Source organism: Calonectris borealis, chromosome 2 (genome assembly GCF_964195595.1).
Source record: "Calonectris borealis chromosome 2, bCalBor7.hap1.2, whole genome shotgun sequence".
NCBI classification, from domain to species: Eukaryota; Metazoa; Chordata; class Aves; order Procellariiformes; family Procellariidae; genus Calonectris; species Calonectris borealis.
The window spans coordinates 101,287,703-101,304,422 of NC_134313.1; the positions used below are offsets into that span (position 1 = coordinate 101,287,703).

The window sequence follows — 16,720 nt, forward strand, 5'->3', positions numbered from 1 at the left end:
GTTATTCTTAAGGCTACCTGTTGGTGAACAGTAATAAGAATAAAGGGGGGTGTTCTGAATAGATATGCTGGCAACTTGTCACCCTATGGAAAGAACAAGAGCTGATGAGTGAGTGCAGCTATTGCTTCCCAGAATCCATCTGAATTATGAATCTGTTGAAGCACAGGTGATACCATGCTTTTAAGTCTTCTGAGGCAGATAGAGTCTCACCTGGGAAAGTCCTGAAGTGCTGATGAAATCTTTGCTAGACCACTTTAATTCCTTTTCATCTTTCACTGCTTTTGGTAGAGGATGTGTTTTGATCCTGAGACACTGATCATGTTGCCTATGTAGGACTACATAAGCAATGCCTTTTTCCAATATGCTGTAGTATATACTGTGGTTCTACTTCAAGGTTCTAGTCAAGATTGAATGTCCTTGTCCTAGGTACTGTACAAGCATGTTGCAGATGCTTATGTCCTGTTGTGAAAATAAATCTTCTGAGAAAAAACTATGTCGTAGCTCTTTGGATGAAATTCAGTACTTTTGTCTTTTCTTTATCTGTCTTGCTGTAGTTTCTATCTTTCATTTTCCCAGTGTTCTGTAAGCCTTCTGTAAGTCAGAAACAGTATTCAAACTTTTTTGTTTTGCTTATAGTATTGTATAGAGATATTCTGAAAGAATAGCCTCTCAGTACTGCTGCTGCCTTGTAGGGGCATTTAGGAGTTTGTTATCGGTTCTGTTCCCAAAAGTTATCCCTGGGAGGTTTCTGTGCTATGAAAAATTTATGTCTGTAGTTGCTTTTGTCACACTAATTATTTTTAAGACCTAATTATTTTTAAATCGAGATGATAGAAATTAGTGTTTCAAGTAACATTTTGCTATCAATTTTAGGAACACCTTTTGTGGGTTTTTTACTCCTTAAACATTTTTAAAAAATTGCCCTGCTGCCATCGGTTGACGAGAGATTCTGATTTTGATTTGCTGCTGAAGCACATGCCTCTTTCTGAAATGTATTTCTGCCTGCTTAGTTTGGAAGCCAGCTTTTTTGAAGTGATGGATTTCAAAAAGTGTCCGTGTGTGTGGATGTCATTTTACACAGCTCCTCTAACACTTTCCCTTAGACCTCCTTCTAATTTCTAATTCAGTAGGCCACTCAGGGCAAAAGTAAAAAACACCTTTGAGTAAAGTGTTTCAAGGTTTTGTCATTTAAATGGTTACTTTTTTTTAAATAAACTCAGCTTAACAGTATTTAGTCCACGTACTATGTTATATGGGCAAGCCTAACAGCATTCTTGCTTGTGTGCTCTACTTAGCATTACTTGCCTCAAATAATCAAAAAACTTTACTAAAAACCTTGGAGATTTATTTGTTGTGCAACTGTAGCACTTGATGGCACTGCTTCTGGAATATGAGCTTGTGTATCTCAAAGTTGCTGGGTGACCACAAAGACTATTCTCCTCCTCTGAAGGCGCACAGCTCTTTTTAGTAGGCATGGATGTGGCATGACTTCCAGTATGGCTTGTCGTAGCTGTCTGTGTGCAAGAACAGCATTGGTTTTGTCACACTAATGACCTAGGTCATTAAATTATCTACGTATTTGGGGGGTAACAGTCTTGAGTAGGAATTTGAAGGTGCATAATATGTTAATTTTGCAGATATTCATGATGATCTACTTCTAGGCATTATGGACACGTTGAAGAAAGCATGAAAGCAGGCTTACTAGGAAGTAAGAAATGGGTATAGAGGTTGGTGTTGCAGAGCAGATGAAGAGTGAAGTTGCTTTTTGATACCTCAATGAGGGCTGATAGGGCCATGCAGCAACTGATGGTAACAGATGAGAAAAAGGGAAGTGAGAATTAAGGTTAATAAAAGTAATAAGGTTGAAATATCATTAAAACAAAAACTGTCTTAGTATTTGTACAGTGTTTGGCATGAAGAGTCCTAAGATCTTTTATGTACTGCTACAGTACAGATATGTGAAATAATTATCTTAAATATTTTAAAATTCTTGTTAAAAGTGCTAACTGGCTGTCATGTTGCTCTGTAAATATTTTCTGTTGTTGTTTATTTCTTCAGTTTTCTTCCTTAATTTCGTGTCTCCTTTTGCAGTCTGAGGACCTCTATTTATTTACATTCTCCTTTTATACTCTCTTTTGCTTTGTTTTGTTTGGCTTCATGTGGAACATTGTGGACAGTGATGTGAGTGATTGGAGATGATAACAGTAGATGAGTAATGGGTGTATGTATGGGGAACAGTACCAAGGTGATGATTAGAAAACATGGTAGGAAGGAGAGTATTAACTGCAAGAAATTACATCTGCATCTCTATGGAAATCTCCGGTTAATTTAAAAATAAATAAATATGTGTGTCAGTTAACACAAAGTATTGCAGCAAGTACTGTCAAAAATTCTGATGTAGTTGGGAAACTAAACATAGTTTTAGCTTTAAATTAAACCTTTGTAAGCTCTTAATGCAGCCCTCATTTGTAAATTGATCTATCAGAGAACCAGAAGTAATGTACGTCGTTTTTGTTCTGTAATTTCTTAATACAATACTCAAGGGAGTGAGATAGGCATGGTGTGCCTTTTGCATACAACTCTATTTTTAGTTTGATCTAAATTTCTAGAATAAGAGCTTAACTAAAGCAAACTACATTAGTGGTCTAGGATGGGAATGAACAAGAGTGTGCTAAGTCCTATGGACCTGTTCTTGTGATTTGGAGATGTAAGCCTTAGTCTCTAAATCTGTTGTAATGCTATACTGTCCCCTCACTTTCCAAAAATGACCACCATGGTGGCCATTCTCTTATCTAGGTAAGTATATCTAAATGAGACTTTTTCCGGTCTCTCTCAAATCTTGATTTCAGTTTTCTTGTGCTGCTTTTTACTGAGTTCAGTTGTGCTAGTCTTCTACATATTTAGGTCCTCTCGCTTTGTGTAAAGCAGTAATGCATCTACCTTACAGCCCCACAGTTAGTATTTTATTTCAGATACCAGTTAATGTTTCCTTCTTTTAGACAACTAAAGATACTTGCATGATACAGTCATAGTTTATGTAAACTACAAGTCCGATACCTTTGTGCTGTTGCTGTGGGCATCCTTCTTTAATGGTGAAGAGTTGTCTATAATCTCTCTCAGTTGAGAGTCTGTGAGCTTTGCTGTAACCTTAGGTTGCACTCTTTGGCATTTCATACTGGGTGTAAGCATACTCCGGCTCCACTTTCCAAGGGGCTGTCTCAAGGGTATCCACTGGCTACCTGGCTTTCAGAAGCAAACTACCTTCCATTATTTACTTTATAAATATCTTATGTGTGTGTGATTTACTGAGTGATCATCCATTTCTATATGAATTTCAGTCTTAGGCTTGTTGGTTCTTGTAATGAATCTCTTCATTTCCAGTCAGGGCAATGGTTTTTGAATGTTTGCAATTCTTACTCTAAACCGTAGTTTGAAGACTTTGTGGTGATTTGGCCATGAGGAGAAGCAGTCTCTGAGCACGCACTGAGTTCACTTCCCTTGCCCCAGTTTGTGACTGTTTGTCTCAGCTTCATGGTAAACCTGACTGGGTAGCTCATTCTCCAACAGTTGACCACAAGAGTGAATTAGTTTTCAGCCAGGTTCGTTCCCCAGTATGGCTGTTTGTATCGCTTCATGAGTAGCTATGGTAGCACAAGAGAGGGGAATTTGGGGCAGAAATGAGCATCTGGGCCCAGGAGGGTAGGAATGCTACTTTTGGTCATGGTACCAGCTTATGCCTACTTAATTTTAGTTTAAATACAGCTTTTTGGTTTTTTTAAATCTTTGACCAGGAGAGACTTTTTGTCTGTTTCTTTCCCGGAGAAAATGCCTTTATTTACCCTTGGTGTCTTGAATTTCTGTCCATTCTTTACCTTATTCATTGATTTGTAAATACAATTACTAGCAATGGGCAATGCCATTTACTTCTAGACAGTTTTTAGTGCTTTTAGAACAGCTGAGGAAGATGTGTGCTTAAGAAGAAATCCTCTAAGCAGATGTGCTTTCTTTTTTTTTTTTTTTTTTTAAAAGAAGAATGAAAACAAGAATTGGAAGTGGTAAGCCATCTAGAAGAACAAATGAAAACTAAGTTTAGAAAGGCTTTAGTCTTTTAGCACGTAGCATTTAGCTTACACTTCTGTCAGCATGGTTGTTTAGTCTGTGGTGTGGTTGTACTGATGCAGATCTTCATGGGCATGCTTTATATTGCATGTGTAAGTTCTGCTAAATATTCTGCACTAAAATAAAATGTTACTACAGCAACTCACGCAAGTAATCAGTATGCTTTTTTGGTAAAGCAGTGTTAATAAGGCTTTAGGCACCTGTTGGATTATGGCTGTTTTTTAACACTGGCCATACAAGCAGTCATCTGTTGTTTTTGCAGTGACTTGTAGTATGTGTTATGTATGCAATGAAGTGGGTGCAGAAATAAAAAAAGAAAAATGATCCAAAACAAAAATACCATGAGAATTAAGTTTGAATTTTCATTACACCCATGCCTGTGGCTTAGCCTGAGCTGGTTTAGTGCGTTTGAGTGATGTTTGTGAAATACAAATGCTTTGTTGTCTTCTAGAGCATGTATGGTGTAACTCTTTAAACAGAAACCATTTTTATTGCAAATTGTATCTGTTGCAGTAAGTTGGCTTTTCCTTTAGCATCCAGTATACCCATTTTCTTGTTCATAACAAAAGCGTAAACCAATAAACAAAATACAGAAGATGGCCAGTTGCTGTTTTGTTTGTATTTGTTTTGTACACTGCTAATCTAATGTAAAAACTTTGTGCAGTCTTAAGACCTATTTTTATAGTTTTGGTATGTCCTCAGCAGTTATTTGTTACAACAACATGCAAACTTCACTCAGTCTCTATTTACATATAAGGATGTCTTGCGGCGTTATTACGCAAGATTCTATAGAGTATAGAATAGAATAGAGTATAGAGTAGAATCTGATAAAGTTTGAAGTAGCTTTCTTGCATTAGTGTCTTCATTTGAATTGCAGCAGCTGCAAGAAAAGATTAGATCATGAATCAGCAAATGTATCTTTTCTTAAACTGTAGCAGTAATTAATTTTTTACCTGAATGTATGAGACCAGACATTTGACAGAAATGAACAGCAACTAAATATGTAAGAGGATTATTTGAGGTTTGTGTTTAACTGGTTAGAAATACGTGGAAGTGGAACAAGAGAGTTTTATTTCTTTGTTGATGTTTTCTAAAAATGAAGATTTCTAATTTTAAAACAAAATCAAGAGAATATATTTAATTTCTTGGTCCCTGCTTCTTGCAAAACCTTCTTATGAGGTTCATTCGCATAAATACATAGATGATAATCTCACTGCAGTCTGGACTTACGTTATATTATTGTCTATGCAACTATTCTTTTCTGACAGTATGGTCCCCAAAAAGGCTTTAGTGCCTAAGGAGAAGTGTCACAAGACGAAATTGTGCAACCTCAGGAAGTGAGAGGGATGTTAGTAAATAAGAATCTTTCTAGGAACATTATAGGAATCACAAGCAAAATGTTACAGGAATAACAGTTTCAAGCACTAGGCAAGATGACTGCCTGACTTGTTTTTTTCCTCTCTGTGTAGAACTGGATTAATCTGAAACCTGGGTTTATCATGTTCAAAATACTGTTTCCTTGGAAACATTCCATAAAATTAAACTTGTTTTCAATTTGAAATGAAAGACTCAAACTGTCTATGGCATATTTTGAAACATTTAAATAGAGAAAAATTTAACAGCTCATTTCTTATTGTGATTGTGCAGACAATAAGAATCTTGGATTAGCATATTCCTACAAAATTTTAATGCAGAGTAACTGTATTAAAGCTGAAATTATAGATACCTTTTTAGTGTGTTGTATTTCTGACCTTACAGAATCTTGGATTAGCATATTCCTACAAAATTTTAATGCAGAGTAACTGTATTAAAGCTGAAATTATAGATACCTTTTTAGTGTGTTGTATTTCTGACCTTACAGTGTAGTGTCAGTAAAGACAGTGTAGAAAACTATAGAAGAACATTATTCAAGCTTTTTACATCCTTGTAAGCCAGTTGTGAAGGTCCTTTAGAAAATCACTTATCTTAAAATTCTTACATATGTTGCAGTTTTTTCTGCTCGTACCCTTTTCTAAGATACAAACTTCATAATAAAACAAACTGCACCTGTTGTATAGCCTATATTTTTTTTCAGAGTGTTAATTCTACTTAGTATCAATGCATTCGAAACATTAGGATGTTTTCAGTTGCCTTATTTATGGGTGTAAACATCTGTTAGTGCTTGGACTTAGGTTCCTTACAGTTATTATGGCAACTTAGGTTTTAACACCGTATGGTTGAAGTTGCTTTCTTTAAATGTATAGCATGTAGGTGATAAGATACCAGGTTGATTATTTACTTTCATCATCACCAAAAGAGCTTGGATTTTGAAGCATGATGTAGCAGTTCCCCAGGTTATACTGTCTTTAATCGAACATGTAGGCACAGTGAAAGTCAGAAGGAATTTTACTTTTTGCAGAGAGCAGGTTGCTAATGAAATCTCTGTAGTAGGGAGGCTATTACGGTTTTTTTCATTACTTAAAGATATGCTGGGTTATTTTACTTGTCTTTACAAATACAGTATGGAATATTTGTTGTTTGTTTTGTTTTTTAACTAGAGAAGTGGTCACTTAAATTTATCTTTAGCCACTAATAAGCTTTCTGAGGTACCTGTGATTTGGTATAGTTTTTGAGATTCTGTATTCCTCTTTATGAAATGGGCAGGATAGGATATAATTAAGCTGAATTCTGATTATTATCAACTTCCATATTGAAAGATCTTCCATACACCTTCAATACAGTGTCTAAAAGATCTAACAGAACAGTTTCAAATAAAAATAAGAATTGTGTATCTTTTGTATGAACTGCTGGGGTTTTTTCTTTTTGCTTATGTTTTAGCAGTCTCCAGTAGTGTATCATCTCTTACTGCTGTTTTTTCCTTCTATTTGGTTCTGGTTTTTTTTATTTCTCACACTTAGTCTATTCAGGCATCCAAGTAGAAACTTCAGTAGAAACTTTAGGCTCCAGCAAAAGTGTCAATTTAGCTCTTTGACTGGAAAGATGCTTGAGGAGAGAGTAGTTATTGTGAGCTTGCTGCTTCTTACACATTCACTGCAGAGAAGCCTAGGCTTTTCAGTCTCTGTTAGTGGAACAAAATAGGTATCATAGTCCCTGTATTTTTGACATTGACTTTTCTTTCGCTTTGTGGCAAAAAGTTGAATCTTGAGCAAATTTTAAACTCTGCAGTTTTGTACTATTCCTAAAAATTTCTATATGACTTGCAGTTGTGAAATGTAAACTAGAAGATGTGCTGAGATACTAAAATGGTAATCTATATCTTTAATGAACTGGAACAGGAATAAATACAATTTGAAATGAAAAATCAAGAGTATGTAAGATGCGCTTGCTTTCTTGGTCTTTAATACCAATTTGGCTGCACTTTAAATCACTTTTCAGCCATAGTCTGTTATTTCAATCTTTCATGCGTTGATTTGATGTATTCCATGAGTGGTTTTACATGTTGTTTGTGATTTTATGAGCTCTTGTAAGACTTGAGCACTTTAATGAGGTGATGAGTAGCAACCGGAGGGACCGAAATGCTGAGAGAGAGGGACTTGTTAGTAAAAAGGGTCCCAGGCCACTTCCTTCCATTTGCCTAGGTAGGTGATCCTCCCACTGCAGCAGCCAGGGATGTTTGTGGGTGTGGAGCTGAGATGGAGGCACCGTTCCGACGGAAGTGATGAGGGAGGCGGCATCAGAACCACACCATTATTCCCTCTCTCCAGTCTCTTAAACCACGCTGTGTCATGTCTGTTTTTAGAAGGTGCTACATGTCGGAGTGAGCGTGCTGCTTCCTGGTGTTGACATCTCTGTTTCCCCAGCGCTGCTGTTATGGTGAGACATAGTCTAGGTGGACCTGTTCTTCCCGTCTGTGGCTATCTCCTAGAACAAACCCATTCATGTGACAGGACAGCAGGAAGCGCATCATGAACTGACTGAGAACAGTCTGGGCCTGCATTGCACCTGGGTGCTAGCATGTCTGCTTGTTGTGCTGCCCTGCATTTTTGTCGTGGACTAAGGGAGGAAAACTTAAATGCATAGCTGTGCCACTGTTCTTCTTCTGATTCTGAGATGCGTGGTATGTGAACCTTAAGGAAGCAAACAGGAGGACAATTTATGTAATTCCTCCCGCTGAAGCAAGTCTTTTTGCAGACAATGACGCTGGATCTAAATATTGGCTAAGCTTCTTTAAAAACCAAACAAAAAAGTCTTTTTAAGCCTATGAAGCTTACAGGTGCCAGGAAAAGAAAAAAAATTTACATGTAGTGGTTTGGCATAAATACAACTCCTGTTGATGAATTTTAGAGCATCTGAAGCCTATCTGTCATTGTACTGCTTTCCCCCTCAATTTATAGTGTGCTGTATCTAGTTGAACATGAGATTAGCTATCCATCAACTATAACGAATAATAAATTAGCTTAATTGATGAGCCTTTAATTTCACTCACTTCCACACCATAAATTGTAGACATTCCTTTTTCCTTTTGAAAGATGTCTATAGTAAATGCATTAATTATTTGAAATGTTTTAATCTAATTTTACTTGAGTTTCTATTAATACCAAGACTCCTGGATGAAATGCTATTAACATTCCAAGTAGTTGTAAGTGAATCCCAGGGAAAAATATATACTGTTAAACATGACCAGGTGACCCGCCTAGTGGATGAGGGAAAGGCAGTGGATGTGGTCTACTTGGACTTCAGTAAGGCCTTTGACACTGTCTCCCACAGCATTCTCCTAGAGAAGCTGGCGGCTCACGGCCTAGACAGGTGCACTCTTCGCTGGGTAAAAAACTGGCTGGCCGGCTGAGCCCAGAGAGCTGTGGTCAACGGAGTTAAATCCAGTTGGCGGCCGGTCACGAGCGGTGTTCCCCAGGGCTCAGTACTGGGGCCGGTCCTGTTCAATATCTTTATCAATGATCTGGACGAGGGGATCGAGTGCTCCCTCAGTCAGTTTGCAGACGACACCAAGCTGGGCGGGAGTGTTGATCTGCTGGAGGGTAGGAAGGCTCTGCAGAGGGACCTGGACAGGCTGGATCGATGGGCCGAGGCCAATGTATGAGGTTCAACAAGGCCAAGTGCCGGGTCCTGCACTTGGGTCACAACAACCCCAGGCAACGCTACAGGCTTGGGGAAGAGTGGCTGGAAAGCTGCCCAGAGGAAAAGGACCTGGGGGTGCTGGTTGACAGCCGGCTGAACATGAGCCGGCAGTGTGCCCAGGTGGCCAAGAAGGCCAACGGCATCCTGGCCTGTATCAGAAATAGTGTGGCCAGCAGGAGGAGGGAGGTGATCGTGCCCCTGTACTCGGCACTGGTGAGGCTGCACCTCGAATACTGTGTTCAGTTTTGGGCCCCTCACTACAAGAAGGACATGGAGGTGCTGGAGCGTGTCCAGAGAAGGGCAACGAAGCTGGTGAAGGGCCTGGAGCACAAGCCTTATGAGGAGCGGCTGAGGGAACTGAGGTTGTTTAGCCTGGAGAAGAGGAGGCTGAGGGGAGACCTTATCGCGCTCTACAACTACCTGAAAGGAGGTTGTAGCGAGGTGGGTGTTGGTCTCTTCTGCCAAGTAACTAGTGATAGGACAAGAGGAAATGGCCTCAAGTTGCACCAAGGGAGGTTTAGATTGAACATTAGGAGAAATTTCTTTACTGAAAGAGTGATCAGGCCTTGGAACAGGCTGCCCAGGGAAGTGGTGGTGTCACCATCCCTGGAGGTATTTAAAAGACGTGTAGATGAGGCCCTTAGGGACATGGTGTAGTGGGCATGGTGTGTTGGGTTGACGGTTGGACTCGATGATCTTAGAGGTCTTTTCCAACCTGTATGATTCTGTGATTCTATGTCTTCTTACTGAGATGGTGTCAGTGCTTAGTGCCTTCTAGTCATTGCCAGTAGGTAAAGAATCCTTGTTCCCAGCTGTGGTAAATACAGTGGGTCCGTTACAATTGTTACTGAGTTAAAGAGGAGCCTCAGAAGATATGATATCTGAGGGAGAAAAAATACGTGATACCAAAATGTTACCTAGATGATGATTTTCTATCTAGCGTTTTACATTTTTGTATAACCTTAATCTTGTTTCTCTAAGAATACTGAAATGAAACTTTGATTGGGATGAAGGGTTTTTTAATATGACTCAAGTTGAAAGGTTTTTTGCAGTCGGTGGAGTTCTTTAAATTATCTGAAAGTATTTTTAAAAATAAATTTCCTTTAATTAATTCTCCTTTAACAGGAGACTTTACAATAACAGATATTCAGTCTTTACATGAGAATCCTTCATGCATCAAACTCTAGACTATGCTAATAACAATTCTGCCTTTATTATTTAAGACAAAATCAAGGGTTTTCCACTTGTTGCTTTCATTTATAATTGTTTCGTTGACTCTGCTGCTGCAGTGGTGCCTCAGTAATGTAATTAGCAATGCAGCAAAGACTAATCCTTTTGTTTGTTGCCATTTGCTTCAGCTCTTCAGTATCTCTAAATCTAATATCTGCTATATATGGTTCTGAGGTTCCATTTCATGCTGGTATGTTGGAGGGTGAGGAAGATGGTATCATACATTAGAAATTATCAGAGGAGGGCTTTGTAAATAGCAAACGTAGAAGCAGGTAAGGTAACTGTTGGAAGTGATCAATAGAAAAAGCAGAAAGCCCAGTATACAATGAAGCATATGACTTCTGAGATTTGCTGCTCAGTTTCATTCTATGTGAAATGTATTTAAAATAGCAGATTAACCTGTACTTTCTAGTAGAATAGTTGCTTAAAAATTGCATTTTATGAGGTGGGAATACAAAGGTCACATTTGTTGACTTAAACTCTTTTCAAATTGGCATGGGTGAATATTTTTTTTTTCATACAGTTTATTATTTCATGACAAATTTATGTTAACTAATTTGAACTAGTGTCAAAACGATTTGAATGTTTTGATAAAACTAGGGAATGTTTGGATGCTTTCTTTAGATGATGTGGGGGGTTTGGTTTATTTTGGGCAGGGGGGAATTGGTGAAAGCCTAGCTTTTCACTATGCTGTTTTTCTTTTTGGATTCCTGTCGTCTTGGTCATGAAATGACCTTTGCTTAAAAAACAGAAGCAAAATTGATTTTACTAACCTCAAATAGTGTGATTTGGGGGTGTGGAGATTATTCATTTCAACTTTCCAGTATGTGCTGTTAAATTGTTAACAATTGTACTGGACACTGACTTTATTAAAACTGCCTCTTGTAAAACTGACTTTTGGACTTCATTGACCTAGCCGTAACTTGTTTAGACTTAAGATTACTGGTTAGTAGAGTAAAAATATTTTTGCTCTTTAGTTTGCCAACAGATTGCCAACAGCTAAGTAACATTGCTGGTAAATTTTGCAAGATAGCATTCTGCTCTAGGATCCAGGCCTTCAATGTTTTAGTGTGATCTTTTCATAAGTGCTGTGCAAGAATGCATTTTGCTGCTGAAATAATGCAGAGTTTTGCATGTATTTTGTAAAATTACTCATTCCAGATTGTCTGCAAAACATGATTAGATATGTTGAAGATGATGAAATTGGTATGTGTATAGCTTTACCCCTACTTTCAAAATAAGGCATGGCCTTTGGCTTTCTTCGTTCATGCTTTAAACTTTATGGCTAGTATCAGTATTCTCCATTGATAACCTGGGATGCCTAAAAATGAAGAACGTTGTCCTTACCTCCTGCAGGGACAGAATCTGTCTGTATTAAACCATATACGCTAGGAATTATTTTTCAGCTCCCTTGCTGTTATGCCACTATTAAATGACTTCTCAGCAGCTTAATTGGTATATGATTAATCATCACAGTGTTTCTCTGCAATATCCCACATATATTTGTGTTTTTGTAGGAGGCAGATCAATTTCTTTTGTTCTTTCATTTTTACAGTTACATGGGAATTGGGCTTTCGGCACAGGGTGTGAACATGAACAGACTACCAGGTATGTTTCAGTATTTATTACGTTTGATAAGTTACTTACATTGGTTAATTGTGTTTTTTAAAATATGCTTGACCTTGATGGGAAGGTTCTGGTAAGCAACAGTGTGTAGCATGACATCTCTGTGTTGTGTCTGTTATCTGAATTATGTGAAGCTTGCAGCTAAAAAGTTTAGCTTTTACTGTACATTTGCTCCTGTACTACTTCCCTCAACTCTTAGTGTTATTTATAACACTATACAGATACTTTTTGGCAAACAAATACGTTTTAAAATTTTCGCCATGTTTCCTGATAAAAATGAAGCTATAGATTTCCTTGCTCTGTAAACTGAATTTCTAGCAATAAAGATGAGATACTATGATAAAAACTTTGTCAAACATGGAGTGAGCTCTCCTGCTGTCAGTTTCTGTACTGTTACCTTTCCAATCTTAATAGTAAGGATGTGAGGCATAGTTTTAATTTTTGACTGTTCCATTGACCTGCATGATCAGGGACACTTCTCTTGTTAACAATTGTCTGCTGTATCTCTGTATAGTATTTAAAGAAGTTCTTTGTGTGTGTGTACATGTTGGTTTTTTAAGAGATCTTTAAATGTTATTAAAAAAACCAAACCCAAAACCCCCTGATTTTTTTAAATTGTTACTATTAGCCAAGTATAAAATCATGTTGAATTGACCTTAGAGTATCTGTATTCTCTTTTGCATTATTACTTTCACACCCGAATGTTCTGGTAGAGATCCTTATGATGATGGCAGGTCCCAGTTACACTGTGAGCCCAACTAAGAGTGATGAATTATTAGTGGGTGGCATTAAGTTTATTCTGAGTATGATTTAGGATGCATTGCAAATAATTATCAAAGATACTACTAATCAATGTAACTGCAGTAATTTGGGGTATTAATTTATTGAGAGATGCTTAATGTGGTGCCAGCTGAAGCTACTGATCATACAGATTAAGGGCCTAAGTATGGAAAATACTTTCAAATTAACCTGTTAGGCAGCAGCTTGACAAAAGAAGAATAAACCCACAACCTTTTACTCCTTAAAAATAATTTGAGTTGTCAGTATAAATTACTGTAGTCAGAATGTCATATATATATATGAAATTTGGTGATTTGTGTTAAAGATCATGCTTTATGTTGTTTTGCGTCAGCATTTAATAGATCTGTTAGGAAGATTTTGTGGTGCCTGAAAGTTTACTCCTTTTCTATGTGTTTTGTTTAGTATTGAATTGCAGAGAGTGTGGACAGGTATTTTTAAATGAGCTCAGACTAAAATTGCTTGCTGTGAATTTCATTGAGTAGTGTAACAATATGAAGCTTCTTAACTGGTTCTGCAGCTTCTTCACCTGCAGAATTAGCACCATATTTGCATACATAATGATTTGCCTGCTGGCTGTGACTTTCATGTGTATTGATAATTTTTTTTTCCTTTTTAAATTTTTTTTTATTTTATTTTTTATCTTTAGGGGCAGCAAAGCTAGTGACATTGTAGTCTGGAGATTCTGCTATAATGCAGAGACTGCTTGCTGCTGAATAGTCATTGAGAATAATCAGGAGTAAAAATGTGTTTCCCCAGAGATGCATGTTTGGGTTTTAGCCAGGAAGAATTTGATTATGACATATGGTAGCAATAGTTTTACAAGATGAAAGGGAGAACAGGAGAATCTTCACTGCTTTATTGAGACATGTCAGATCTGCTTATAGCTTTTCAAATTTCAACATTGTAGCTGATTATATTTTTGGTGTTGATAATTTTGTGTGTTTACTTAAAGAGAAAAATGTGTTATCTGAATTTGCATTACTTGTTATGTACTACAAATGGAATTACCTGTTCAGCCATTTTGATAAAAGAAGTTGTCATTTTTTAAAATGAAACAGATTTGTTGGTTAGATAAGAAATCTTAGAAAGCAGAAAGCTGAGCATAATAATTAACCGTATTAACCTGGTTAGAATCTACTAACTTTGCATAGTCTTTCCATTATTTCATAATAAAGGAAACGAATAAATTGCAAATGCTTTTGTTCTCTAGGTTGGGATAAACATTCATATGGTTACCATGGAGATGATGGACATTCGTTCTGTTCCTCTGGAACTGGACAACCCTACGGCCCAACGTTTACTACGGGTGATGTCATTGGTTGTTGTGTCAACCTTATCAATAATACCTGCTTCTACACAAAGAATGGACACAGCTTGGGTATGGAGAAACGTTATCTTTAATGATAACATTATGTCTGTAAGTCTGTTGTAAATCTGAAACTCTCTTCATGTCAGGAGCAAAGTGTTTGAATAGTTCTTTCGATAGTCTCATAATCTATGAATTAATTAAAGAATTGGGAAGAATAATTTCTTGTGTGCCACTTGCACTAACATTCCTTGTGAATTTGGAAGGATTTGTCATAGCATCTCATTCCACAGGACCTGCATTTATGAACCCTGCCACTAAATCCACAAATAATACTTGATGTTTATAAGGTAATAGATAATAAGAGACTTGGAGAAATGGAAAATGGATATAGCTAAAATTTATTGCTGCTGTACGGGGGACACCTAGCCTTCACTAAAACCTTACATTGGATGGGTGTTATTTTGAACATATGTTGGAGAACAGTGTCTTTTGGATTCCCAGTCTGGAGTCATGCATAGTTGGGCTAAAGCCATGAATTATACAAGTTGTGCTAAAATTAAGTCCATTAAATTCTTGTGGTAAATTGTAGTATTATGCAATGCTGCAAGACGATTTTTGAGTTTGAAGATGTCAGGAGGGGTAGAGTTAAAATTTTTGATGCAATATATATAATAACATAGTTACTTAATGCAATTTAATGAGCAAAGATAGCAGAGTGTAAAGAAAGAAGAAAAAAAAAATCTACTTCCTACATTAAGGAGAGAGCAAGGGCTTGGGAAGAGATCTTGGAATTGTGCTGAGGGGAGTAGGAAGTTTCAAGGGATAAAGCTTAGAAAGGAGAAATAAGGTTTTTGTCATGGGTAGAAATGTGATAAGGAAAAGAGTCTAGCTTGAAATGAAATAAGAGGTTATTGAGAGGGACTATTGAAGTCGCTGTTCTATTTTCTCACATTGCCAAACATGAGGAAGGTTTAAAAAGTAGTAAGGGGAAGGCCATGGTTTAAATTCTTCTTGTCTCTCAGAAGACTGCCTGTTTTGTTTGCTCAGGCCCTGAGCAAACAGATCTAACTTTGGAGTTTTCCTGCCCCTACTCAGAGCATGGCTTAGACGCCTCCAGAGGTCAATTCCAAGTAATCACTGCTGTGATTCTATTCTATCATGATTTAATGTTTCTTCTAAATTCTTCTAAATTGAATGAGCCTATATATCTGGACTTAATACCTTGACGCCTGCGGCAGTGGGACGCTTGAACCATGCACTGTGTAGTTGGGTTTTTTTTGGCCCTGTTTCAGGATATATGTTAAAATGGAAGATAACAGCCTCATGTTCTGTTTACCCTAATCTTTAACTGAGTCAAAGCTGAGAAGGGTAGTCTTACCTTACTCCGTTTTGGAACTAGTAACAGTGTGCCTGCAGGTAAGTTGGACTACCCTTACTGTCACATGCATGGAAGAGCTAAGAAGGGAGGAGCAGAACCTTCTCTTTCAGTGGAAGTCTTAAAGCAGACTGGATTAGGCCAACTGTGAAACAACACTCCAAGTGATTAGAATCTGTTTAAAGAGGAGAACAGAATGGCATAGGTGAGGAGAGGCTAGTAAAATGTCATCTGTCATAGTCAGTCTAACAAACACTTTACAAATTTCAGAAGGAAACCTGACAGCTGTTCTGCTGTCGTGGGCTTTGCTAGCTTGAATTTCTGACAGAGGAAAATTCATTCTGTGTTTAGGGGAAAAAAGAAATTAGAAATTTTGGCTGTCTTGCTGAGTTGTTGTTGCTGCTCGTTGTCCAGAATTCCTATACGATCGTGACTTGGAGGACACTTATGTTTGTCCTCTGGGCCACAGATGCAGTCTAGAGTATTGGAAATCTCTGGATCAGCCTGGGATTTGATGCTACGAAAAGGGCTAAGCAATTATTTCTGCACGTGTGAAATCCTGGGTTGAAAAAAAAAAACAAAACCACCACCACCCCACCCCCCCCCAAAAAAAGAAAACAAACAACCAAAACAAACAAACAATACCTACATGTCACTCAGTCATCATTTATCATTTAGCTATCTTGCCTACTGGCATGGTTATTTTGGAAAAGGGTGAGCTGGATGTCCAAATATGCCAAACAGAGAAAGTTAGGGTGTGAACAAGTAATAAATAAAATGATAGCTTTGAGATGTGATGGGAGGAAACAGATTCACTCTGTGTTATTCTTTTGTGTCAAAGATGCGCGTAAGGAATCCAAATGCTGTTGAGATTTGAAATCTTGATGAAGTATGGAGATGGAAAGCAGGGGTGGATTTTAGGACAAAAGGTTGAAAGCTTTGTTTTAAATTTGAAAAGGCAGTGATACAAAATAAATAAGAGTTTGAAGGGATAAGTGGATTTGAATCATTATGCACTTTAAAAAAAAAATTTGAAGAAATACTTGCAACAGTAAAGGAAATTATGAAATACTGTTATCATTTGGCTGTCAGAAGGAGAATAAGAGATTTCCTGATACTTATTTTTTAACTGAAAGCTTTCTCCTCATCCCACCCCTCCAAATTGTGTGAAGTTCCTGAAGTCT

General features: G+C 37.5%; 1 protein-coding gene across 1 annotated transcript in view; it reads left to right on the top strand.

Moving 5' to 3' along the window:
* RANBP9 (RAN binding protein 9) overlaps positions 1–16,720 on the top strand; it is a 42,005-nt gene that overhangs the window by 9,691 nt on the left and 15,594 nt on the right. Inside the window, exons 3-4 of the mRNA XM_075142792.1 lie at positions 11,981–12,033; positions 14,063–14,230. Of these exons, the coding sequence (XP_074998893.1) occupies positions 11,981–12,033; positions 14,063–14,230 (221 nt within the window). The remainder of the gene's footprint in view (positions 1–11,980; positions 12,034–14,062; positions 14,231–16,720) is intronic.